The 27890-nt window shown below is 37.0% G+C and overlaps 2 protein-coding genes and 1 non-coding gene across 4 annotated transcripts in view; all 3 read left to right on the forward strand.

The window, feature by feature from the left end:
* Positions 1-10622, forward strand: part of LOC112047523 (uncharacterized) — a 19770-nt gene extending 9148 nt beyond the window's left edge. Inside the window, exons 2-7 of the mRNA XM_024084664.2 lie at positions 665-730; positions 2469-2626; positions 4003-4188; positions 6945-7118; positions 8259-8516; positions 9849-10622. Of these exons, the coding sequence (XP_023940432.1) occupies positions 665-730; positions 2469-2626; positions 4003-4188; positions 6945-7118; positions 8259-8516; positions 9849-9965 (959 nt within the window). The 3' untranslated portion in view covers positions 9966-10622. The remainder of the gene's footprint in view (positions 1-664; positions 731-2468; positions 2627-4002; positions 4189-6944; positions 7119-8258; positions 8517-9848) is intronic.
* Positions 10623-11121: 499 nt separating this feature from the next.
* On the forward strand, positions 11122-11192 carry Trnag-gcc (transfer RNA glycine (anticodon GCC)). The gene has a single exon. It is a non-coding gene; the product is annotated as a tRNA-Gly (tRNA).
* A 4863-nt stretch (positions 11193-16055) lies between these two features.
* Positions 16056-27890, forward strand: part of LOC112047515 (uncharacterized) — a 475328-nt gene continuing 463493 nt past the window's right edge. For both annotated transcript variants that reach the window (XM_052881718.1, XM_052881721.1), the window contains exon 1: positions 16056-16493. In XM_052881718.1, coding sequence (XP_052737678.1) covers positions 16456-16493 — 38 coding nt within the window. In that variant the 5' untranslated portion in view covers positions 16056-16455. The remainder of the gene's footprint in view (positions 16494-27890) is intronic.

The following is a 27890-nucleotide window of genomic DNA, read 5'->3' on the forward strand; positions in this document are numbered from 1 at the left end:
TGTGTTCTCTAATCATAAACAAATAGAGATTTATCTGATAAAACATAATAATTATAATAATAATTCGTTTTACAATAATTATAAGTTATGTATAAACAAAGGTGAGACGTGATAGCCGACGTGATTCCGGAGGGTGCGGGTTCGAATCCGGTCTGGGGCAATGCACCTCCAACTTTTCTATACCAGGTGCAGGTTCGCTTGATGCAGGCGACTCAGGATCTTTCCGTGCAAAAAGTCTATGTCCTGCAGTGGACGTCCATCGGCTGGATTATGATGACCGTCTATCGAGGCAAATCCCTATAATATGTATAATTCGTCTGAGGTCTACTTAGATAGTATTGAACTTAGATTAATGTTGCTTAGATTTTTGTAATTATGATTACTGTTGGGTACCAATTACCAACTAAACGTACCAATGTATCACAATTTTACTTAAATAAAAAACAACCAATCAAAGCAATCGATGTTATTAACATTTAGGTAGGTACGTATGTCATATTGAAAGTGAGTTTGAATCGAAAGTACTTCGATATCTATAAATTCCATCCGATTGTAACGCAAACCACATGAATAACTTCATAGCCCATTATATTCAACCATGCATTGGTCCATGGTCATGGCAATTGTAGTACAAAGTACATATATGTTTCCCATATAAATACAGGGCCCGATGACGCGTACGCAGTCCCACCGTATTGGCCAGCCATGGGAAACGCGGCGACGGCTCCAGGTATGTTTTTTTTTAAAGAATAGTTATTAAATTATTTTATATACGTCCTCTTTGATTCTGAGAGGAGACTCGAGCTCAGCAGTGAGCCGATTATGGGTTGATCAAATCAAAAATATACGTCCAATAATCTCGTTTGCCATCGTGAAGAAACCTGCACACCAGAGAATTTTCTTAATTCTCTGCGTGTGTGAAGTCTGCCAATCCACATTGGGTCAGCGTGGTGGATTATTGGGCTAACTGCTCTCATTCTGAGAGGAGACTCGAGCTCAGCAGTGAGCCGAATTCGGGTTGATAATGATGAAGATAATTTCCGTTCGCCTACAATTAGTTGGAAATGACTGTTAGGAGTGGGTGGGTATCGAAACCACAACTATTCGGTGTGAGTCCGGTTCCTTTATTGCTGAGCTATAGAGACTTATGTGTTTTTATTTCATAAATTCTGCAAAGTTTAGGGCTTTAGCCGTGGCTAGTTAATATCCTACCGGCAAAGGCGTACCGCCAAGCGATTTAGCGTACCGGTACGATGTCGTGTAGATACCGAAACGGGCGTGGATTTTCATTTTCCTCCTAACAAGTTAGCCCGCTTCCATCTTAGATTGCATCATCACTTAAAAAACTTAATTTCTGTCGTGATCAATCTCACTCTGAGATTAGCCACATAGTGTCAGTGTTTCATTATTTTCTAATCGACGGTCTAAAATATTATCAGAAGCAGTTGTATGTGATTTCTTTGATTGAGGCCAATAGTATTATATAGCTTTCCATTGGCAAAAGCATGTTTAGTTCTATACAATATTGTGAACTGGAACACGTTTCGAATTCTCATAACTTTTATTTTTCAAGTTTATTTATCACCGGTTATAGCATAAAAACTTTTATAATCACAATTGCTTTTGGAGTTTATTGGAGTTTACTCCTTAGGAATCGATTTTCATATAGCCCCCGGTATGAAAATAATATGGGCAGTAAAATTCGATGAACAAATGGCAGCGTTACGTTCTTTGTGCGCAACCTAATCTGCGCACCTTTCCCTTTGGCGTAGTTATTGAGACGTACATAGTGTATGCTGCGGGGTAACGGTTGAAAAAGCGTGCGTCGGAGCTGACACACACTTTTTTTTTCTTTTTTATTTTTTTTTTTTTTTTTATTATTCTTTACAGGTTGACTGCAATCTCACCTGATGGTGTGATGATGCAATCTAAGATGGAAGCGGGCTAACTTTTTAGGAGGAGGGACTTGTTCGGTTTGTACACGGCATCGTACCGGAACGCTAAATCGTTTGGCGGTACGTCTTTGTTGGTAGGGTGGTAACTAGCCACGGCCGGAGCCTCCCACCAGCCAGACCTGGGCAAATTAAGAAAATCTGCCCAGCCGGGGATCGAATCCAGGACCTCCGTCTTGTAAATCCACCGCGCATACCACTGCGCCACGGAGGCCGTCAAAAAATAATTTAATATTAAGAGAGAATAACTTATATTAAGAGAGAAAGAGTTATATCCTAATAAGTATATAAATCGTGTCTACAAGAAACACATGGCAAGAATACTGACGCATAACCGCGTTGGACAGACAAGCTGATCCTTTGCCAGAAAAATGAACCATAAAAATACAATTAATATCAAATTAGATATTAGCCGATTAAAATTTTTTTCTCGAAAGATAAAGGTTTTCTAATACCAATTGTGCCGGTAAAGTCGTTAAAACTGATTGATAATATGATAAACTGTTTGCTTTCCAGAAAATGGCCAAGTCTTGGACCCCCACACCCCCCACAGTGCGGAAGGGGTGGCCAAGCCCTACTCCGCCACACCAGAAGCACAGACTCAAGAAAAGAAAGAAAAACATTGCAGTTTCATCATAAAAGTTGTTTATTTAGTGCTGGCAGTTATCAATATAGTGAGTAACTTCGTAATATATTTTTGGGAACAGAAATAAGGAGTCTTTGTCGCCATAGCATTGTTGTGTTCCGGTCTAAAGTCAGCCATTGACGGTCAATTATTCTCACGTTTCTGCAGCGCAAACAGCAGCGAAGACGTTTCACAAGTCGAGCCGTCACGCACGCAACGACCAATACACGTCAGTTATAGTCGTGGGTGCTGAAGAAACGTGAGAATAATTGATCGTCAATAGCGTGCAGGGGTCATTATCGGTGTAATTACCAGTGGCGAAGGATGGAATTTTGACTATGGTAAGCCTTTGAAGAAAAGAAAATTCATACCGCTTGATACGAACTCCGGTTCCTCATACATCCATTCATATTCATTACACTAATGAAATTGTATGTATGAATCTTTGAAGGTAACCCGGCGGGAATCAGCCTCTATGGACTATTCGCCGCTGGTAATTACAGACACATACGCCTTAACAACTTCTTCGTTAGCCTAGTTAGCCTATGTGGTTTCTGATCACGATCGCCTGGGTTCGAATTAGTTGAACTGAGTTTTCGTTCGTCGAAGAAATTTTCAAGCTCGGAGTTGGAAAATTGGTGGTGTTTTGTGTCGATTCTCTTTCTACAATTGAATACGCTTCGAAAAGTAAAAAATGTAGGTTACTGACATTCGTTATCGACAAGTCACGTGATCAAGTTATCGATTACATTTAATCGTTTATTTTTTTTATTTTTCTTGAGAAAGAATACAATAAGGAACTTAAGCTAACTTATCCTAACTATACAAATCATGCCCACGTGGAATGGTGGTTGCATTTCCGCGCTGGACAGCCAGGCTGATCCCTGAAAATTCCCATATTACATTTTTTTCAGTTATCGAAGCGTTAGCGTTTGTAGAAAGAGAATCGATGTGCCACATGGATACAGGCCTTGCATAGTTGATGTGTAAAGCTTGACTTTGAAACAATTAATTTTATGTACCTACCTACTAGTATTGGTCAAATCACTTTGCTGTACGTGTTTGTCGGTAAGGTAATATAAATAGCTTGTATTTGTACCAGAACATACTTAAATCTATACTAATATTATAAAGCTGACGAGTTTGTTTGTTTGGTGAGAACGCGCTAATCTCAGGAACTACTGGACCGATTTAAAAAATTCTTTCAGTGTTTGACAGCCCATTTATCGAGGAAGGCTATAGGCTATATTTTATCCCCGTATTCCTACGGGAACGGGAACCTCGGGTGAAACCGCGCGGCGTCTACTAGTCAATTTATAAAAGCAGCGCTGCATCAGTCCTCGAAGCATACCTACGATGGGCATGTAAAAGAAAACCGGCTAGCAAATTGTTGTCATATAAAATTGCACCTCAATCGTCTTGCAGGTCAAATCAGTAGCTCTAATAGCAGTCGCAGTGACGACAGCGATTGCGATAAAGATATTCTCTGACGAGCAGTCGGGGCGGCGGGTGGCGATGATCATTATAGCTATCACAGCCGCCATCACTCTGTCTATCGCTATCTACGCGATAGTCGCCGTGGCCACTAAGAAGACGCAGAGGATTATGATAGTAAGTATTTTTTTTTATTCTTTACAAGTTAGTCCTTGACTACAATCTCACCAGATGGTAAGTGATGATGCAGTCTAAGATGGAAGCGGACAAACTTGTTAGGAGGAGGATGAAAATCCACACCCCTTTCGGTTTCTACACGGCATCGTACCGGAACGCTAAATCGCTTGGCGGTACGTTTTTGTCGGTAGGGTGGTAACTAGCCACGGCCGAAGCCTCCCACCAGCCAAACCTGAACAAATTAAGAAAATTTCAATCTGCCCAGCCGGGGATCGAACCCAGGACCTCCGTTTTGTAAATCCACCGCGCATACCACTGTGCCACGGAGGCCGTCAAAAAAAATGAAAAACAAAAGGTTTAGGATGATTTATTTATAGGGACATCGACAACATAGCATGAAACCCATTGTGTCTTGTATGAGTAAATTTTCATTTCATCAAAATTCAATTGCTATTTAATACAAAGTAAATCTAGATTTTAGGATCAATATAGATAAGGTCCAGTGCTTTTATTGGATTATCGTTGTAGTTACTTTTACAACTTTCTTCGATTTAAAAGTAAGTTTTTACTTCTCCCTTATCACACATTTCCAAGTAAATCAGGGTAAATAACACTTAACACTTTACCTTGGGTTTAATATATTCAAGTTCACTGAAACTGTGGTGTGAGGTAGGTAGTGGCATATCACGCGACCAAACGTGTTGCCACCACTGTACCACCATATACTTAGGGTTGCCAACCGTACTATAATCTAAATATAAAACTCAAAGGTGACTGGCATAGTGATCTATCAATGCACAGCCCAAACCACTGGACGGATCGGGCTGAAATTTGGCATGCAGGTAGATGTTATGACGATGGCATCCGCTAAGAAAGGATTTTGATTAATTATATCCCCGAGGGGATGAAATTTGTATGAAACTTTGTTAATTTAAAACCGATGGAATTTACTCTGAATTAACACATAGGCTACTTTTCATCCCGGAAAAATCCATGGATCCCGAGGGATTTGTGAAAAACTAAATTTTACGCCGACGAAGTCGCGGGCATCCGCTAGTAATTATATAGTATTATACTATATTTAGGGTCTGAGTACTGTTGAAGAAATATATAATACGTAAAAATACGATTTTAAATTAATTTTCAACGAAACAATAGCGTGTAGTGAATCCGAACGAGTCTGTCTTATTGTTGGATTTGATTAATTTTAAAATTAAATGTAAAAACTCTCATTTTAGGCAAAAATTCTTGAAAACTGTAATGCTTATGCTAAACGCTAACAAATATAGTTTTTATAAAATTACATATGTGACAAATTATTAATTATTGTGTCTACTATTTGCTTATTCCTTACAATAATAAGTATATTTTATTTAAGTGTAGTAAATTTTTTCAAAAATTGTTGGCAACCCTAACTATACCACCACCGTGTAACTATATGAATCCAATTGAAAAATTATATCAAACCTTAAAATGAAATAACCATGTTTAGGTATAAATCAATGTCCCCTGTGTCTGTCTGATAAAACTAAAACTACTGAATAGATTTCGATTTCAGAAACGGACGGGATGATTTACGAGAAATATTTAGATTACAAACATAAATATTTCATTTAAAGCCTTGCGTAAATTTGATAAAAAGTGACAATGACTTTAGGAAAACACGTTTGTCCGCGCGGAAATTAATGTAAAGTTTCAAGCCCTATTTTACCACTTTAGGGGTTAAATTTTAAATTTTTTTGAATTACATTATATTTCATATTTTTTGAACAAATTTTTAAAACTGTAACTCTAAAAATGAAGGACTTTCCATACAAACTTTCAACCCCTATTTCATTTTATTTTCGCAATAAAAAGTATCATATAACCTTCTCCGTATTATAGTCTTAAACCGTGCCAAGTTTCATTTGAATTCATTCAGTAGTTTCAGCGTGATGCCCGAATAACAAAAAAACACGGGCAGACAGACACACAGACAGACAAAAAATTTTACATGCGTTAGTAGTGCTAGAACTGGTATTTGTGTTAACTTTGAGGCGTCAGTTTAGTGCTAAAACTGCTACTTATGTTAATTTCCAGGCATCAGTAATTGGTATATGTATAATTTCCAGGCTTTAGTAGTGCTTCTAGTTCTGGCCTGGTTCTAGTTTTATCATCCAAGCTAAAACTATAACTGCCACTTATATTAACTTTTAGGAGTCAGAACTGCTAAATTTTTTTTTTTTATTCTTTACAAGTTAGCCCTTGACTACAATCTCACCTGATGGTAAGTGATGTCTAAGTGATCAGTCTAAGATAAGCGGGCTAACTTGTTAGGAGGAGGATGAGAAACCACACCCCTTTCGGTTTCTACACGGCATCGAACCGGAACGCTAAATCGCTTGGCGGTACGCCTTTGCCGGTAGGGTGGTAACTAGCCACGGCCTCCCACCAGCCAGACCTGGACAAATTAAGAAAATCTCAATCTGCCCAGCCGGGGCTCGAACCCAGGACTTCCGTCTTGTATATCCACCGCGCATACCACTGCGCCAAAATTGCCGTCAATTGTCATTTACATAAATTTTCAGGGCTCAATAAATTGTCTTTTAGATTCATTTTCAGGCGTCATTACAATACTAATCAGGCGTTAGCTTAGTATTGAAACTGCCACACACTGGTACATACAAATAACTGTGCAAAATGAAAAGGGTAGGCAGTGCATTTTGCATCTACGAAGTACATGCCACTGAATACTATAATTGGTTTTATATTTCCAGGCATCAGTAGTGCTTCTAGTGCTGGCGATCATCCAAGCTGTGCTGATGGGCATCGCTACAGAGCTGACGGACGAGGACGAGGTGAAACTGAACCGCGCGCTGTCGGACTCCTTCCGGTTAGCGCGGGAGGACTCGCCAAGACACGTCAAACTTTGGAATAACATTCAACATGATGTGAGTGAATGTTATCCGGGATCCGTAATACATTTTATTACAACTGATTACTATCAAGTTAACATTCACAATTTGGGAGGAGTCAAGAGTCAAATTGTTAAACTAACCAGATGTTTTTTTCCAGACCTTTTTCCAGAAACCAGAATCAAAAATTTTCGTAAATAAAAAAGTTGATCGTCTCATCGAGGTGAAGATACTCATGAAAAATTAACTTGATTGTAATCAGTTGTACAAAATATTCTATAGATCCCTGACTATTACGTTTTTCGTCAATATAATTATTATAAAACTAGCGGACGCCCGAGACTTCGTCCGCGTCGAATTCAGTTTTTCACAAATCCCATGGGAACCATGGGATGAAAATTAGCCTGTATGTTAATCCAGACTATAATCTATCTCTAGTTTAAATTTCAGATGATTCGGTTCAGTAGCCGAGGCGTGAAAGAGTAACAAACATTCATACCATCAAAATCATCAGGTGTTCGCAAATTTCGGGAATCCATGGATTTTTACGGGATATACAGTAGCCCATATGTTAATTCAGAGTTAAAATCTATTTTCATTCCAAATTTCAGCCAAATCTCTTCAGTAGTTGTAGGGTTATAGAGTAACAAACATCCAAACATCCATACAAACTTTCGCGTTTATAATATTAGTAGGAAGCAGGATAGTAGGATAGTTTTAATTAATACAAATGTATGAGTGAACGACACTTCAGAGTATGACTTCCACTTTCGCCATCCGTGGCGCAGTGGTATGCGCGGTGGATTTAAAAGACGGAGGTCCTGGGTTCGATCCCCGGCTGGGCAGATTGAGATTTTCTTAATTTGTCCAGGTCTGGCTGGTGGGAGGCTTTGGCCGTGGCTAGTTACCACCCTACCGGCAAAGACGTACCGCCAAGCGATTTAGCGTTCCGGTACGATGCCGTGTAGAAACCGAAAGGGGTGTTGATTTTCATCCTCCTCCTAACAAGTTAGCCCGCTTTCAGGTGAGATTGTAGTCAAAGGCTATTGTAAAGAATAAAAAAAAAATCCTCCTTTAGTATCCAGCTCCCCTGCTATAACTATACCAATCAGGTACAGTCATTAGGATAAGTTTCTTGACTATTTCTCTATAATTTCTTCCATTCTGTTATACCAGTTGAGCTGTTGTGGAGTCTACGGAGCGGACGACTATCGTAACTCGATGGTGCCTGACATCTTCTCCCCTGACGTGCCGATCTCGTGCTGCCCCGGCTACCAGCCCGACCGGTCCGCGCTCGTGCAGGAGAGGGAGCGAGAGGCGTGCAAGGCCAAGAAGGAGTACTACGAGGTCGGCTGTAGGGACCCCATCATTGAACTGTACCGGGACACTGCGAGGACTGTGCTGGGTGTTACCATCATTTTGATCTTCTTTATGGTGAGTTTCTGATGTTTCTTCATATGGATTAAGCTCGCGTTTAACCACGATCGGACCTGATGGCATGTGTAGTAATAGGGATGATGACAGTTTTTTAAATTGTATATAAATTAAGAGTATACTAATAGCAAAGCAATTTTGTAAAAGTAACAGGGTATCTGCGATCATTACTTTCGGAGCTACAGGGATTTAAAGGGTCAGATTTGCGGCGTTGCCGCGGATTCCTGAAAAACGCTCCATACAAAATGGCACGATTTAGTGACGTCGTTGGCTCGCTGATCGTTAGGTTTGTATGGGCGTTCAAACAAAATTACTAATATCTTTGTTATTTGTGCGTTTATGTTTATAGTTCATTTATTGAAAAATGTCACATTTAATGTAAGGAAGCTAAAACTGTACGAATTTTCATCTAATTACGATAAAAGATTTTTAATAGATTTTGAAATTTTATTATCTCATTTATTTTGCAAATATCCAGACAATCGTTGCTTTTTATGTATAAATTAGTTGACATTGACCTTATTTACCCGAATGTATCATAAAAATCAATATATTCAAACCTAGTCATCATCCCCATTGCCTAAGGTGGAATGCGCTTGCCTAACAAATGCCTAATCATTATCTTCATAAAGATGCCCAGGGTGTAAGAATTGGGAAACACTGACTTCAGGAGAAAGTTCCATACCCTAGCCATGCGTTTAAGAAACGAAGAAGCAACCCGCTTCTAGTCTTAGGGTCTAAGTCTTCGAGTCAATGATATAGGGATGGAAACCTACCTGACGGTGACGGTGGTACGAGCTTCTAGTATTTAGTATTTTCATTTTTTCATCAATTCTGTACATGAAATATTTTCCAAAAAACCTATCAGGGGGTGATTAGTGATCGATACTGATGCCAAAAATGCAATCTGTAAAATGTTTGTCTGTCTGTATGTTCGTTATAGAAACAAAAACTAGTCGACGGATTTTAACGAAACTTGATACAATTATTCTTCATACTCCTGGGTAGGTTATAGTATACTTTTCATCACGCTACGATCAATAGGAGCAGAGCAGTGAAGGGAAATGTTGGGAAAACGGGAGAAGTTACTTCATTTTTACAGCGATACTATTCTAAGGGGTGGATTAATGAGGTATATAGGCGGACGAAGTCGCGGGCGTCATTTCTGATTCCATCATGCAGTTATACTCCGAGAATAGCCTGCTCTTATATGATTAGTTATATAAGGGGGTAAATATATTTTATTTAACATATTTTAACATCTAACTGTAATTGATTGACTGATTGCATTCGACATTCAATAAAAAAATAATTTTTTTTGGTTATTTTCAGGTAACTCTCTCGGTCGTGGGTATGGTCATGGTGAAGCTATGCAAGCCTAAGCAAGAGGAGCCTTCCGAGCCACCGCCACAAACATCTGACAAACCAACGAAACCTGCTAAAGTATAACAAATACAACCCCTTTGAAATGCTTTTCTTTGACTTGTTTATATCCGTTTACGAACAAAAAATTATATGAAAATACTCAATTCTGAATGAAAATCGAAATAATACTTATTAGGTGTAATTTGTTCCTAAAAGAAACATTTGTAAGTACCAGTGGCGAAGGATGGTATATTGACGAAGGTAAGCCGTCCCAAAGAAACAAACTACGGTCATGCCGCTCGATACAAATTACGATTCCTCATACATCCACACGTATATATTAATTACAAGAATTTATATGTATGTATGGATTCTTAAAAGGTAACCCGGCGGGAATCGGCCTCTGTGGACTCTTCGCCGCTGGTAGGTACCTACCTAAGTTTGTAAGAAAGACTGAATTAAATGTTTTACTAAAATGTATAAAGACTGAGTTCGTACCTAGATATTAGGAAAATATCTGAGTTTACCCTAAATTATATTGTAAAGGCATTTCAAAGGCTAACTGACTCGGAACATAGGTACTTAAATCGGTCATTTTCCATCATTTGACTAACACGATAGAGATCTCAAAACTGATGTTACCTGCGAACAATTAGGTAGATAATATGCCTAATTAAAGTTATTTTAGTTAAGTAAAGCATATTTTTGTAGGAATATTGTAATAAATACAAATAAGTAAACAACTATGAGACAAATCGTTATTTTATTGCATTACATTCTACATATAAAATATACGTATCCACTTATACTTAACATTTTATAAATTTTGTATACTACATTATATATTATATTATATACATACATTTTGTATATAATATAATATATTTCTGTAACAATATTATTTTTATTGTTACGTGTATAAGCGACATCTACCTTTATATTGGTATACTACAAAGTAGAATCAAACGCCATCTATCGAGTACATAAAAAACTACAATACAAACTGGACGTCAGTCACGAAATAGTTTATGGAAGTACTAATAGATGGCGTTATGCGAAAACGCGAGTTGAAACGTTGGATATACTCTGCTTTAGTTTACTTGTAGTTTATTCAACCAACATTATTATATTAAATTCTCTAATAGAACTTAGAATATCATAGATAATATGTTTTAGAATTCGTAATATTAAAACAAAAAGTATAAAGAAACAGTTACATTATTTCTCCAATTGATCATAAGCATCGATGGTTCAGTGGTAGAATGCTCGCCTGCCACGCGGGCGGCCCGGGTTCGATTCCCGGTCGATGCAATTTCTTTTTTCGTTTTACAAGTTTTAAAATATTTGTCTTTCGTATTTTTTTAAAGAAATGGCATTTTTTAATAAAACTGGCGGTCCATGCACTTTTGTATGTAGTTTCCTGCAACATTCTTAGTACATTAATCTTTAGACAAAGAGAAGCACGATTTATAATCATTCCAAGGTATGGGGACAAACAGATAAATAGATCTTAGGGTTTACCATTATTCTGTCAGTTATCGATAGAATCTACCGAGATAGTGTCGATTTATTGATATTATCGGCACGAAGATTGTGTTCCTACTATTATAGGGATTCTTAAAGATTTAAGATTGTATACTTAAATGGAACGAAGGGCATAAAAGGTCATATACCTCATTCTTCAACGGTTCATCAGGTGAACTAGAAAAGTCCTCAGTTAAAAACTTCAAAAACCAAATTTACTCTTTTTAGCATTATTTCCGAGGAAAACCCTCTTTTTCTAGTTGGAAAATAGTTTAGCCCATCACATTGTTACAATATAGAATGGAAAGCATTTTTTATATTTTCATCATCATCATCATATCAGCTGACGGACGTCTACTGCAGGACATAGGCCTTTTGTAGGGACTTCCAAACATAACGATACTGAGCCGTCTGCATCCAGTGAATCCCGGCTACTCGCTTGATGTCGTCAGTCCACCTGGTGGGGGGTCTACCAACACTGCGCTTTGTAGTGCGGGGTCACCATTCCAGTAGGTGGAGTGAGGACATCAAGCGGATTGCAGGGAGCCGCTGGATGCTGGCGACTCGAGACCGTTTTGTTAGGAAGTCCATGCCAGCGGTGGACGTCCGTCCGACTTTTCCAGATGAACCGTTGCTGATAATGATGATGATATATTACTTATATCAGTCAGTCAATCAATAACTCATTCAGTCAACCAATCAGTCAGTCTTTCGAGTACCTAAGTGCAGAATTTAATATCATGTGTATGTGAGCAATTAAAATCCGCATACGCATACAATGATGTTGCAAGCTACAAACATCGCTCGTACTCGTAACTATGGTAAGTATTAGGTAAACGTTGTAACATTTGTAAAGCAAACCTTTGGCACGGCATTTGCGACTTTTCGCAACCGATTCGTTTCCTTGTGCAAAACGATTTATTGCCGATTTGTGCACTTTCTAAATCCCAACTTAATAATCACTTACTACGCAGATTTACAAGCTTTTTACTAATTTATTAACGCACAACTACATAACATAGAATACACCTTATTAGACCAGTCATCTAAGCTTAAATTAGGTAAGAAATCCGTTTTCGATCGGAGGCACCGGTTGACCTGAAGTGATGCTGTGACCGCGCGCTCTCCGCTCTCTATCTCGAAAGCGGTTCACAGTATAAAAAAAAATTTAAACACAATTTGTAGAGAATTTTGTATTTTACAATATTGATAATAAACACAAATAGCATAAAACCCATAGGAAATGAGATATTTACAAAAAAAGCGCAGAAAACCGATTTTTGTGAATTGACCTTGAAATTGAATATTTGCGTAGTTACACCATACCATATGTTTTTTTGAGACAACTTTTAGGGTGTCAATATACAAGTATTTACAGACTAACAGTTGGGTATCTCAAATTCCGAGGTGAACTTACTTTAACGACTGGACTAATGGTGTGTTATTAAGCACATTAAAGCAATTATAGTAAACTTATAGTGAAGTGAACTTATAGTGGAATTCATAGTCGTTGTAGGGGCACCCCCAGGGGATCATTCAGCCGCTGAGAATCAAATTTAACCTTTATTTGTTTGAGAATTTGACACTCAGCGGGTGAATGATCCACGGGGGGTGCCCCCACAACGTCAATGAATTCCACTGTTAATTTCTTCCTAAATATTTTGTAAGTGTCACTCACACTCACTCACTGTCAACACTAGTATGTTAGTCTAAATAAGTCCATGAGTATAAGATAAATGTCCCGAGTTTTATATGTGCCGACGGGACTGTCTAGTATCCCATATTTGAAAAGTGCTAGTGATTTTTTTTTTAAAATCAAACTAATTGTAAAGTAAATTCTCTGAAACGAATATTTCAATGAGTAACTAGACAAGTTTTTGATGTTTCGCTCCTAAACGGCTTAGTATAAGTATGTACAGGTATTCATTTACCGTGAAAATTTTTGCAGCACTAAACTATTTAGTTCTTGAATATGTGAAGAAAAACCGCAGAAATAGCGAAACTCGCAATCAATGACTCATCATCATCAGCATCCAGCGACCCCATGCAACTCGCTAGATCTCTTCGGTTCATCTAGTGGGGGTCGATCAACACTGCGATATCTGATGCGGGGTCGCCATACAGCACCTTGACTACCTTGAAAATATTTTCGAATTATTCTTCAAGGTCGTTAGAAGTCAATTTAATTTAATAAATGTTGTGTTAGCTTACTTAGTTACGATATAAAATATGAGTAGGTATATCAATTCATAACAATAGCCCTCCAAGCTTTGTCATCTGTCCCTAAAGACATTATCGAAGGCTGGTCAACCCTTTACATCGCCGAGCCAAGGTCAGGGTTAATAGCCGCCCCTTGATGGAGAGGGTGGGAAATGAATTTACATAATCTTTTGTAGTTTACGTCAAAATAGAATTTATAATTAAAATATTACGAGTTTATGTGTGATTTTATTTTTGGAAAATCATACAGTCTGATTTTATATTTTGTAACACCGTTTCATAGAGTCAGGAAGGTCAGAAAGAAGGCAGAGTCAATGATAACTTTACTTTCTATTAGATTTCGACACAAATAGTCAAAGATGACTACTTTCCATTAGATTTCGATACAAATAGTCAAAGATGACTTTACTTTCTATTAGATTTCGACACAAATAGTCAAATATGACTTCACTTTCTATTACATTTCGATACAAATAGTTAAATATTACTTTACTTTCTATTACATTTCGATACATATAGTCAAAGATGACTTTACTTTCTATTAGATTTCGATACAAATAGTCAAATATGGCTTTACTTTCTATTAGATTTCGATACAAATAGTTAAATATGACTTTACTTTCTAATACATTTCGATACATATAGTCAAAGATGACTTTACTTTCTATTACATTTCGATACAAACAGTCAAAGATGACTTTACTTTCTATTAGGTTTCGATATAACTAGTCAAAGATGACTTTACTTTCTACTAGATTTCAATACAAATAGTCAAAGATGTCTTGACGATGACGACTATATTGAAATAAAAGAATTTCATGTTTTTTTGTGTTCTAATGAGGCTGTTAAAATAGTCCAAGAGTAAACGACCTCTGTATTGAAACAATCTAAATTCTAGAATGCATCTGTGCCAACAGAACACGGCCCATTGTTCCGCGGGTCACATTATTTCCAGTAGGCGTTCTTGGTTAGCTACGATCTATCAACGAGATACATCTGTGTAAACCTGACTACATACCGACAGTATTTATATAGGAGAATAGATTATGCACAGTGGCGTGCTTAAATATTTCCATCATGGTATGCACTGAGTAAAATTTAAAATGTTTTTTTTCGTTCCTTTATTTCAAACAGGTTTTCAAGCTATTTTGAATAGTCAAATCTGTTTGTTAGTGGTGGTTTTACTCTTTTATTCTGTTACAAGGGGGTTCGGTGTTCGCAAAATTTGTTAAAACAAAAAATTATGAAGAGAAATTTTCTGTAAGACCACTTAATTTTTCTCAGTGGGAAGAGAATTTCCAGCCGACGTTCACACGTGGGCGAAATACTACTTTGGTTACTTAATCATGTTCATTTATTTGTTTGTTACGCTTTCACAGCTAAACAGCTAAACCAATTTCAAAAATTCCTTCACCAATGAAAAGCTACATTATCAGCAATTAAAATAGGCCATATTTTATTTCCGCGTTCTCACGGAAACGTGAACTACGGGGGTGAAACCGCGGGGGGTCTCCATCCAATCATTCCATCTGCTTACATAGTAACAGAACTACTAGAGCGGTAAATACAAGACAATATCCTATGGTCTGGTGCCAATGACTGGCTATTAAGACCAGCTGCCGTGTATTAAAGTTTAATTGCGAATTAATTCAGCAACTAGCCTATTATGTTGCCCAGGGAATTTTAATAATTAAATTATTATTATAATTCGTTGAATAACATTATAGGATTTTATATTTATACTAGGTTTAACTGTTAATTTTTGTAGCCATTTTTAGATGGCGTTTTTATTTGAATAAAATTAGGTGTATAATAATCACACAATCTACACTTAATATTATGAATAGGTAAATGGAATTGTTCTATTTCAACGAGGTTTTGGTTTTTTGGTCTTTAAAATTGTGACTGGTTAAAAGTACACCAAAGTTTGTTTTAAAATATCTTCTCAAATACACACGAAGACTAATTTACTATATTAAAAATAAATTTATTATTTATTTCACTAACTAAACGTAATTTAAGTCGATTTTTTACGTTAATTTTCTATGTAAGTAAGCTCCATACGAAGCTTAATCTACCTTCTATCTACAAAAGCTATTTTCTTTTTAAAACAGTGCTTAAAAGATGTGAAGGCTTGAAAAAACGTTTCATTCATCGGACTTCATTCTTTCAGACTTCATTCCATTATGTTTCAGTTTATGACAGCGCAAGAAATTTTCCATTTTCCACAAATTCAAGGTCATCTCTAGATGGCGCTGAAGGCTGCTCAAAATGGCGCCAAACGCACAGCTGATCGGCCTTCCATATCCGTTTCCGAACACCTGAAGACCAAGTGCGAACTAATCGACCAACAAGTCGACCAACTTGAGTAAAACTCGAGGAAAATACCCGATTATATATGCTTGATTCCAATTCAGTCCACTTCAGGCGCTGAATTAAGGCGGACGTGTGTAATTAAACGATTAAAATGCATTTGTAAATCGATTACGAACAATTGATCGATTACAAATTAATTATTATCAAATTGGATGATAGATTAATAAAGGATTATTATTTGGGTACAATTTGGTGCAATCGAGTCCAACCTTTGGTGTATTATCGATTATAACATCAATGTTGAAAGCTTTTGTCTAGGTCAATAGGGTATTTTCGTATGACCTAAAGTATGTAGTATAGATAGATAAGATAATAGTGCAATTATTTGTTGTGATCTGTAACTAGGTGATTTAGATATTTAGGTGTTTAGTGGTGGTAATAGATTGTACAGTGTGGGTGTTTGTGAAGTGGTTTCTGTTTGTTTTGGGATCTAAGGTTTCGTAATATCGCCGATATGTTTGGTGTTTTGATGAAGAAATGGAAACCTAAAAGGTATGCTTATTACTTTTTTGCTCAGAAGCTCAGATTAATTTAATTAATTAAGTACCTTTTAGAAACTGTATGTAATATGAAAATGTAATAAATCTATAATAAAATTTTAAAGGCGAAAGTCTGTCTGTCTGTCTGTTACCTTTTTAACTGCTGAACCGATCAAGATGAATTTTGGTATAATGGTAAATGGGATCTTAGAGCAAATATAAGATACTTTTTGACTCTAAAATTAAAATTAAAGGGGGTGAAATAGGGGTCAAAAGTTTGTATGGAAAGTCCTTAATTTTTAGAGTTACCGTTTTAAAATTTGTTGATAAACCATAAAAAAATACAAAGTATAATGTGATACAAGAATTTTTAAAATTCAACCCTTAAAGTGGTGAAGTTTTACATTGATTTGCACGCAGACGAAGACGCGGGCGTCCGCTAGTATTATATACTGGCCGTCAAGTACATAATTATTTTTAAAATAAAGCACATACATATTTTCACAAGCAATAACTTAGTTAGTCTTTATGTAAAAATCATAGTTACTTATCTTTATCTTGACTCTTTCTAAAAAACCTATCTAATTTAATAATTAATTAGTTATTTACAAGTTAGCCCTTGACTACATTCTCACCTAATGGTAAGTGATGATGCAATCTAGATGGAAGCAAGCTAAGCTATCTCTACCTACTTGGTCGCGAGTAGTCGTTTTCTATAAACAATTCCATAACGGAATGACTACTTAGTAGCAGAAGGCGACTGCATATTTTGGGAACAGGTGTGGAGGCATATGTTAAGTAGGTATGTGACTAGTAAGCAGTAGGTTTGACATCTTTGTGACTTTTTACTTATGTTTTATCTCAATGCAATAAAGTTCATAATTAAAATTCAACTTTTTATTTGATACACACATCGAGCGAACACAATACGATAATTTTAAATCATCATTTTTTTTGTTGTTGTTAATTATTTATGTTGTTATTGAAAAGTATTGATAAGTATAACGTGCTGGGTAGCAGTGAGTGTTTGTGCAATTATTTTGTGGTAGAGGAAACAACTCTAACAGGTCCCAGGACTTGTGACCTTGGGTGTAGGTGTAAAGGATTCTTTCAGAATGCATCTCAATCCATCATCACACACTAATTAATTTATGATCAATAATTACAACACAAAACCTTATCGGACAAAATCACCAACGCGACTAGCAGCGTGACGGTGTTCACGCTGCCTAATAAAGAACTGAACTCAAGTCATCCAATACCTTCTTATTTATACCATCACTGTTGTATGTTACATAATAATTATGAGAAGAGCCCAAAACTTACCGAAGTCTTTAGCTAGAAGACAGAACGTCGTCTAGCTCTACAATGATGTCTCTCGTAAAACTTTGAACTCTCTAGTTATATCGGTATCTTCAAATGGCATAGAGTAATTACGAGTAGCTAGAGGTAATAAACTGGTTGGTCCAGTAACTAGATTAGGCTATGTGGTTTCGGATCACGAAGTCTTGGGTTCGTATCGTAGGTAGGTACGCCAACCCACTTTGGATCGGCATGGTGGTTCTAAGCTCCATATCCCGTCTCCTAAAAGGAAGGCCTGGCTCTCTACTGCTTTTATGCCGTTAGTGATAAAGATGTAGGTACTTTCGGATCCCAAGTTTTTCGGATTTCGGTGCCCAAGGCACCACAAAAGTAACAAAGGAAGATAGCGTCGTAGATGGGAGGACGGTATCAGAAAAATAGCAAATGTCACTTGGACTAACCAGGCAAATAACCGTTCAGTGTGGCAGGCTCTACAGAAGGCATATGCTAAAAAGCACGACAATCTCAACACGCCGGTGTCAATTAAATAAATTTGTAAATAATTTAAAGGTATTTATGATTGTTTAATAAAGGCTATGTAATCTCTTTTTAAAATTTTTAACAATGTTATAGATACATACAAAATATACAAAACACTATTAAAAACTTATAAAAAAAAAATTACCCCTCCGCTGCGAGACATTTCAGTGCCCAAGCAACCGGTGGTCAGGGCTCCAGAGTGAGGAACCTCACAATACGCGCAGTCTCAAGAATCACCGCCTGACTCTTGGACCAACAGTTAAGCGAAAGCTTCTTAAGGTGCTGGTCGTAGCTTTTCGCTATAAGACCATTGACTGAAACAACTATCGGAACAATAATAGTTGACTCAACATTCCACATGGAGGTAATCTCGTGAGCAAGGTCCAAGTATTTTGATACTTTTTCTAATAAAAGAAGGTTATTATTTTTCGGGTCACGTGTGAATTTGTGGAGATGCGCAGCTGAACAAGGTAGTTAGGTACTAAACCGGCTCGTTGTAATGTTACAAATAGAATAGAGCAGCTGTCACAAATTACTACAAACATAGACACATTCAAACAGCTGTGAGCTAAGCAGGTGTACGAAACCTTTAGCTTGTTACTTATTTACGTGAAACAGTTCCTACTAATCCTCAACCACCTGCCTCGCATGGTCACTGTAATAACAAACGGTAATCCATAATAGGTATGGCTTCATTTTGCGTTAACTTCTTAGAAACATCTTTATGATACGTGTCAACTTTTTATTATTCCTATAAAATAATACTACCTATACATGCAACGTGTAATATTATACCTTAGCTAGCGGACTTCGTCTACGTGAAATTTAGTTTATAACCAATCCCACGGGAACTAGAGATTTTTCCGGAACAAAAAATATGCTTTATGTTGATCAATAACTTACTCTATCTTCTTCTGAGTCCCATTAAAATCGTTTTGGCCTTTAAAGAGATTAGCCAGACAAACAGACTATCTGTCTTACACAGTGGCAAGCAGAAAGATTTTAACTAGAGTAGGCGCTATGCTTACAATTTGTACAAAATGGAAAATTCTCCAATATAGGAATCCTCAGGGTAGGCAGTGCGTTTTGCACCTATGGAGAGCACGCTACTGGTCTTACGTGCTAAAATATAGTATCTGTTAAATCGTTTACACGTGACAAATCCCAACATCTATACTAATATTATAAAGCTGAAAAGTTTGTTTGATTGATTAAACGCGCTAATCTCAGGAACTACTGGTCCGATTTGCAAAATTCTTTCAGTCTTAGATAGCCTATTTATCGAGGAAGGCTATAGGCTATATATTATCTTCGTATTCCTACGGGAACGGGAACCACGCGGGTGAAACCGCGGAGGCGTCTACTAGTACACAATATACCTACTTTCACATTTATTATAATAGTATGGTAATCATTTTGATTATGAATAGAAAGACAATTATATAATTAGTAAAGTAGTTGCCGGTTTTGATTGAACGATTATATGTCGCCTTAGCAATAACAATTAATTATTATTCTAAAAACACCGGTTTACGCAACCGGAAATCGAACCTTATATCTTGCTAACAGTGCAAGAACACTGTTGCAAGAGCTAAATATAAATAAAGTTGTTCTCTTATTACAATTATTGTTGATAGTACATTTTTGCTTACCTTTTCTGTTAGCTACCGTTGTGAATGTAACCCGATTACTCAAAATGCTGATGGCTTGTTTATATTATAACGAACGTGGCTATCAAATAACCTAATGTCAGCCCTTTGTCAGCCATATTAACCTTCAACGCAGAACGTTGCATAAGAATTGGAAGGGTCTATGTTTGAAACCTCTTGATAGCCCAGTGGATGTGACCTCTGCCTCCGATTCCGGAGGGTGTGGGTTCAAATCTCAACCGGGGCATGCAATTCCAACTTTTCAGTTGTGTGCATTTTAAGAAATTAAATATCACGTATCTCAAACGGTGAAGGAAAACATCGTGAGGAAACCTGCATACCAAAGAATTTTCTTAATTCTCTGCATGTGTAAAGTCTGCCAATCTGCATTGGACCAGAGTGGTGGACTATTGGCCTAGCCCCTCTTATTCTGAGAGAAGACTCGAGCTCAGCAGTGAGCCGAATATGGGTTGATAATGGTGATAATGTTTGAAACCTAAACTAAACAAGAATAATTACCCAGCACCTACGGAACCCCCCTTAGTTTCTCTCCCCATGGGAATACGAAAATAAAATATAGTCAATATTCATCAGGGATAATGTAGGATTCTAATGGTGAAAGAATTTTACAAAAAGTCCAGCCGGTTAATTCACTAACTTTTTCGTAAGTTAGCTACCTAATAGAATTAACATCAAATCAATAAAAACTCATTTTTCATATTTTGTAAAGCTCATTGTTGACGAAAATCACAATGTAAGTCGGGAAATTCAGTGATATCAACGAAGGGTGGTCAATAGGCACCGGATGACATTAATCTGAATTTTAATCAGTTAGTAATAATTAAAAAATAAGTAAATTACGTGTTTTAAGAATTACTAACAATTATTAAATGACGGCCTCCGTGGCGCAGTGGTATGCGCGGTGGATTTACAAGACTAAGGTCCTGGGTTCGATTCCCGGCCGGGCCGAGTGAGGTTTTCTTGTTTTCTTAATTGGCCAAAGTCTGGCCTCGGCCGTGGCTAGTTACCACCCTACCGACATTGACGCACCGCCAAGCAATGGTAGACGTAGCGTTCCATTTTCATCCTCCTCTTAACAATTTAGCCCGCATCAATCTTAGATTGTATCATCACTTACCATCAGGTGAGATTGTAGTCAAGGGATAATTTGTAAAGAATAAAAAAATCGTATAGGTCTACTTACAAACGTCAAAGTTAGGAATTAACCAGCAGGACTTGAACCTAGGACCACCTGACCTGAAGCCATATGTACTAAGTACTGGTTCAACGTGACATTAAAGCTGTTAGTTAAAAAAAATAAAAATAGCACGACGAGGTCTTTACCTCCATGCGTCAAAAATAGGTTTTTTACGAGTAAAATGCCAATAAAAATCCATTATTTAAACTTAATGAAAGCTATTAACTACTCGCTCTTAAAAACAAAGGTGGGAAATTTTAATTGGTAGTTAAAAAGTTTATATTTTTTCTAGAAAAAGTCTGAAAACATGGCGTGAGAGAAACGCTTTACGTAGTTTAGCTTTAGGTTAAAGAGAATTAACCTAAATCTGAATTAAAGCCACAGTGAATTATGGAAATTTGTAATAAAGTGCCCAGAAAATCTTGACGATCAGATGTAGGGAAATTATGAATAACAAAATTTTGTAGTGTAGTTTCCTACCGTACTTCTAACAAGAGAATGGAGTGACGAACTTTAAATCTACACAAATAAAAGCTCAAGAGTTTGTTTGTTTGATTGAACGCGCTAATCTCAGGAACTACTAGTCCGATTTGAAAAAAATTTTCAGTATTAGATAGCCCATTTATTGAGGAAGGCTATAAGTTATATTTTATCCCTGTATTCCAACGGCGTCAGCTAGTTTTTATAATAATATGGCTAGTTGTCGCCCCACGGTTTCACACGCGTAGTTTTGTATTCCATTTAGAATACAGGTATAAAATATAGAATATGACATTCACAAATAACGTAGATTTCCAGTGGTAAAAGAATTTTTAAAATCGATTCAGTAGATCCAGAGATTACCCCCTATAATACCACAAACTTTACCCCTTTATAATATTGGTGTAGTTAGTATAGACTATAGATAAAAGTCTGCCTTTGACGGCCTTTTAGTTGATAACTTGTTAAATTATTACTAATGGCATAACCCATATTTGGCTCACAGCTGAGCTTGAGTCTCCTCTCAGAATGAGAGGGGTTAGGCCAATAGTTCACCACGCTGTCCCAATGAGGATTGGCAGACTTCACACATGCAGAGAAGTACGTATTTCTCTCTGGTATGCAGGTTTCCTCACGATGTTTTTCCTTCATCATTTGAGACACGTGATTTTTAATTTCTTAAAATACTCACAACTGAAAAGTTGGAGGTGCATGCCTCGGGCCGGATTCGAACCCACAGGCTCCGGAATCGGAGGCAGAGGTCATTTCCACTGGGCTATCAAGGCATATTAGTGTACACAAAAATACTTTTTTCTGAATATGCCATTTTCTTTATTAGATAACTCCAAACACGCTTGCATACAAAAGGTATACGATACTTTGCGACTATGTTTTCGGCTGGTGGGAGGCTTCGGCCGTGGCTAGTTACCACCCTACGTATGAAAGACGTACCGCCAAGCGATTTAGCGTTTTGGAATTTCATCCTCCTCCTAACAGGTTAGCCCACTTCCATCTTCGATTGCAAGATCACTTACCATCAGGTGAGATTGTAGTCAAGGGCTAACTTGTAAATAAAATAAAAAAAAATGTTTCATTCACACTGTCAAATATTAATTCTTTTGTTCGTAGGGTCTCGACTCTCGTTCATTCATTGTTTGGCTCTCGAGTCGCGAAATCTTCCGTGCATTGTTTTGTTTCGAGGTTAAGCAACCAGCCATCAATGGAATTGCTTTATACTTTCTCGATTGATAAGTATTTGAGTATTACAAACGTTTTTAATTACTTATTTTATGATCGGTCGATGAGTTACTAAAAACGAAAATTTTACCATTGACCTGCTGACGCCGCGCAGTTTTGCCTGCGTGGTACCCGTTCCCGTAAGACTACAGGGATAATATATAACTTATAGCCTTCCTCGTTAAATGGGCTATCTAACACTGAAAGAATTTATTAAATCGGACCAGTAGTTTCTGAGATTAGCGCGTTTAAACAAACAAACTCTTCAGCTTTATAATATTTGAGACATTCTAGCCTAGCCATCATGATAGCCTAGTGGTTAGGATCCTACGTTGTAGTCAGATATACTCGTAGCTAAATAATAATAATCTTTATTTAAGAAAAATTCACATAAAAATGAAACAATAGTCTTATTACTAAAAGTAACTACTAAGTATACAATATACAAGTACATGCTTATTTAATATAAGTATACTTAAATATGTTAATCCAAAAATTAAGTGTGTAAGTCCAAATAATTAATGTGATGGAAGTTGCACTAGTATAAACCGTCAATTTAAGGTCCTCTAGCACTGCGATATTTATACTACTACTTATGCTTATTTAATGTACTTTGCCGGATGAGCTCTGCCCCTCTAAAATACTAAAATGAGTGCTAAACCCAATGGAACATTTTGAAAAGCTTCCCATCGAGTTCTTCATACAAAAAAGTCGATTGTAAACTAACCTTAGTGTACAGAGAACGTCAACAGAGTAACCCTTGCGCAATACAAACAAGGCGCGGGCTCTAGAAAAACTTGTCTTCCATGTTGTAATGGTCTATTGTCCTTTCCGTGTGCCGTGTTAGGTGTAAAAACTTATAAACAGCTACGTGGAGAATGAATGAGAAAATACCTTAGGTGGCTGCCCTTTGCGAGTACCTATTCTTATGTATTGAAGGTCTTTGAAACTTAAATTTGCGCCAATCACGATGACGATCAAATATCATACTTTTAAAGTTCGTTTAAGCCGGGTTAGCTCAGTGGATATGACTTAGGGCGTAGGTTCGAATCCGGTCCGGATGCATATGCATCTCCAACTTTTCAGTTTTATTATCACGTGTGTCAAACGGTGAATGAAAAACATCGTGAGGAAACCGGCACACCTGAGAATTTTCTTAATTTTCTACGTGTGTGAAGTCTGCCAATTGGCTTGGGCCAGTGTGTTGGACTATTTGGTCTAACCAATCTGATTCCGAGAGGAGACTTGTACTCAGTAGTGACCCAAATATGGGTTGATAATGATGAATATGCCTTGCCATTAGTAATAATTTAACAAGTTATCAACTAAAAGGCCGTCAAAGGACTTTTATCTATAGTCTATACTAACTACACCAATATTATAAAAGAGTAAAGTTTGAGGTATTATAGGGGGTAATCACTGGACTGGATCTACTGAATTGATTTTGAAAATTCTTTTACCACTGGTAATCTACGTTATTTGTGAATGTCATAGGCTATATTTTATCTCCGTATTCCAACGCATGGCACCCTTGACACACACAAATGACACTTCGTTGTACTCTTATCGTGTGTCATATAAGAAAAACACCAGTAAAAGTAACAAATGTTTTCCAGTTAATACATGCTTTCATCACCAATAACAGCCTTGATCATTGAAATAACATGAGTAGGCGTTCTCTTATTATCTGTTGATAACAGCTGATAGTGATAACGAAGATAGTTAACTTTCAATAGCGGCTTGTCGATGATAACTGTTTGTAATTCATAAACGACTATATAATAAGGAGGAATTAACATAGTATCTATATTCTCCGTATTAATTAAATTCTATAATATATTCTCCGTCTTCACACTATTGACAGTGTGGTCGTGGTTGTAATTCTACTTGTACATAACGCTAGCCACAAACGGTCAATTATTCTCACGTTTCTGTAGCACCCATCACGACTATAATTGATCGTGTGTTGGTCACTGCGTACACGACTTGTATAGTAGTACAGGTACTGCCGTTTGCTTTTCAGAAACGTGAGAATAATTGACCGTCAATGGCGACCTTAACTGTGTAAGGGGGAGGCTAGTACCAGTCAGTCTACCTAACTGCCAACCTTACCTTTTTTTTTACAAGTTAGCCCTTGACTACAATCTCACCTGATAGTAAGTGATGATGCAATCTAAGATAGAAGCGGGCTAACTTGTTAGGAGGAGGATTAAAATCACACCCCTTTCAGTTTCTACACGACATCGTACCGGAACGATAAATCGCTTGGCGGTACGTATTGTAGGTTGTTTGATATCTAGCCCAATCGGCCCAGCCTGGTATTGAACCCAGGACATCCGCCTTGTAAATTCACCGCACAAACCACTGCACCACGGCCGTCAAAACTATCCGCTTGGACTGTCAATAATTATTGCTAAAAAACCATCTATAACATCATTAGAACGTTTCATCTTCACCAAATAACATACATAGGCTATATTTTATGCCAGTATTCCAATAGGTAAAACTGCGGTGCGTATGCTAGTGTTTAATGAAGTTATCTTTATCGCATTTAGCTCTAAAGCCCCTCAAGGCGCCTAGTTACAATACAATAAATCCACAGATTTACCTTGAGGCGGTCTTAACTATCATTTCATAATGAGCGCTTAGAGTAAGCTGTCCCTATGCTGAGGCGAACTATTTCATTACCGGTGCTGCCCTCTAGCGGGCCACCTGCAGTGATTTTAATTGGCAATTGGCCCTCTATTTGTGAGGCTCTGAGCTTAGGAGGGTTTCACGCTGTGTGGCCACCCCACTATGTTTTAGAGATCCGCAATAGTGTTGTTAGAATAAAACAATTATTACGAGTTTTACAACTAATTTTTCATTTATTATGCGACAGACAGACTGACAGACAGACCGTATTTGCCACAGACCTGAGGTCGCTAACGTAAAGTAGTTTAATTTACATTTTTAATATTTAAAAAATATTACGGTTATATATTATCGTCTAAACTAAACGGTAGTCTCCCTAAAATATTATGATTTCAGCGCTTGAATACTTCCTTGTTGAAAGTTTTTGTGATTTTCATATATACTGATGATGATGATGATGATACGTCCACTGCTGGAAATAAGCCTTTTGCATGAACCAACAAAACGGTCTCAAGCCGCCAACTTAAGTACTTTACTAATATTATAAAGAGGTAAAGTTTGTGGTGTTGTTGGGGGTACTTTCTGGATACAACGAACCGTATTTAAAAATTCTTTTACCTCTAGAAAGCCTCGTTATTTGTCAGTGTTAAAGGCTGTATTTTATCCCTTTATTCTCACGGGAACGGAAATAACGCGGGTGACACCGCAGGCATCAGCTAGTATACAATATAGCTAAAAGGATAGCTAACTTAATAACGGACTAAGAAAGGATTTCTACGCAAACAAAATCGAGCGCTACTGATGGTTTGTACAAATATGTACGGAATACCTGCAGTACAAAAGAGCTCACCCTTAACTTAACTGTTTTATAGATTTGTTTTTTTTTTGAATAATCACCATCCAAGATCCTTAGTTTGGGCCAAAGGACACGGTCATTAAAATTGTTTTCGTCTATTATAATATTACGTCGCCGTAGATTTGTGTGTTACCATCAATTTATTTATTATCCACGCTTATCGTTTTTTTATGACATGAATTATCATATTCAATTGTTGGTTAGTTCTGTATGGAGATTACGTTGTTTTTTTTTTTTTATAAAAACCAGAAAGTTCTGGATGACCAGAACAATGAATAATTGATATAATTTTTAGTTTATATATTTTAATTAGTACAAGTGAACATAATTAATCTATCTATACTAATTTATTTGAAGAGTTTATTTGTTTGTTTGTTTCATTGACAGCGCTAATCTCAGGAACTACTGGTCTATTTTAAAAAAATCTTTCAGTGTTAGATAGCCCATTTATCGAGGAAGGCTATAGGCTATTATTCCCATATTCCTACGGGAACGGGAACCACGCGGATGCAACCGCGCGGCGTCAGCTAGTTATATATACAATTGATATAATATTTTTTTGTTCCAGTTTTTTCGAGCTTGAGTAGTTTCAGAGATATTCTTATCAAACTAACAATACAAAACTTTCCTTATGTCCTACATTTCTATTTCATTATGTCCTACAGGGCCATCCACCAATTAGACAAACCTCAAAAATATAATCACCAAATAAATTGTATTACTTACAGTGATTATGTTAACTATACTAATTATGTTAAATAATATATTAAACATATTTATGACAAACAAAAGCTTATAAGTAAATATTTTTTTTGATTACATTGTCGTAGTAGACATAAAAACTCTTGTATTGTGAGCGATGTGTAATTCTTAGGACATAGTTAGGTACGTGTATAAGACTATAGGCAAAAGATAGACAGCAATTAGCTGCTATTTTTACCCGACTGCAAAAAGGGTTGAGTTTTGTTATTGATTATTTGTTTATGCATATTCGGCTCACCGCTAAGCACGAGTCTCCTATGAGAATATAAGGGTTAGGCCTTATTGTTGGCCACGCTGGCGGAATGCGGATTGGCAGACTTCACACACGTAGAATATAAATGTAAATCTCAGGTATGCAGGTTTCCTTACGATGTCTTTCCTTCACCGTTAGAGACACGTGATATTTAATTTTTTTAAATGAACACAACTGTAAAGTTGGCTGTGCATGCCCCGGACTGGATTCGAACCTACACCCTTCGGAATTGGAGGCAGTGGTCATACATGTGAAGTCATAGAGACTGGGCTATCACGTCTCAACTACAAACTATATCCCTGCGAAATTTCAACTTCGTACGTCAAGCGGTTTTAGATATTTCGTAACATAACGCTTCTTTTTAATTATTCTTTAAAATATTCAATGTACCTACTAATTAATTAATCACTGTACAAATAAGTGTGTGAATTGATTATTGTAAATTACAATGTTTTTTATAATGATATTGCAAGCTGTAAGGCGGAATTTGGTGTTTATTT

Source organism: Bicyclus anynana, chromosome 5 (assembly GCF_947172395.1).
Source record: "Bicyclus anynana chromosome 5, ilBicAnyn1.1, whole genome shotgun sequence".
NCBI classification, from domain to species: domain Eukaryota; kingdom Metazoa; phylum Arthropoda; class Insecta; order Lepidoptera; family Nymphalidae; genus Bicyclus; species Bicyclus anynana.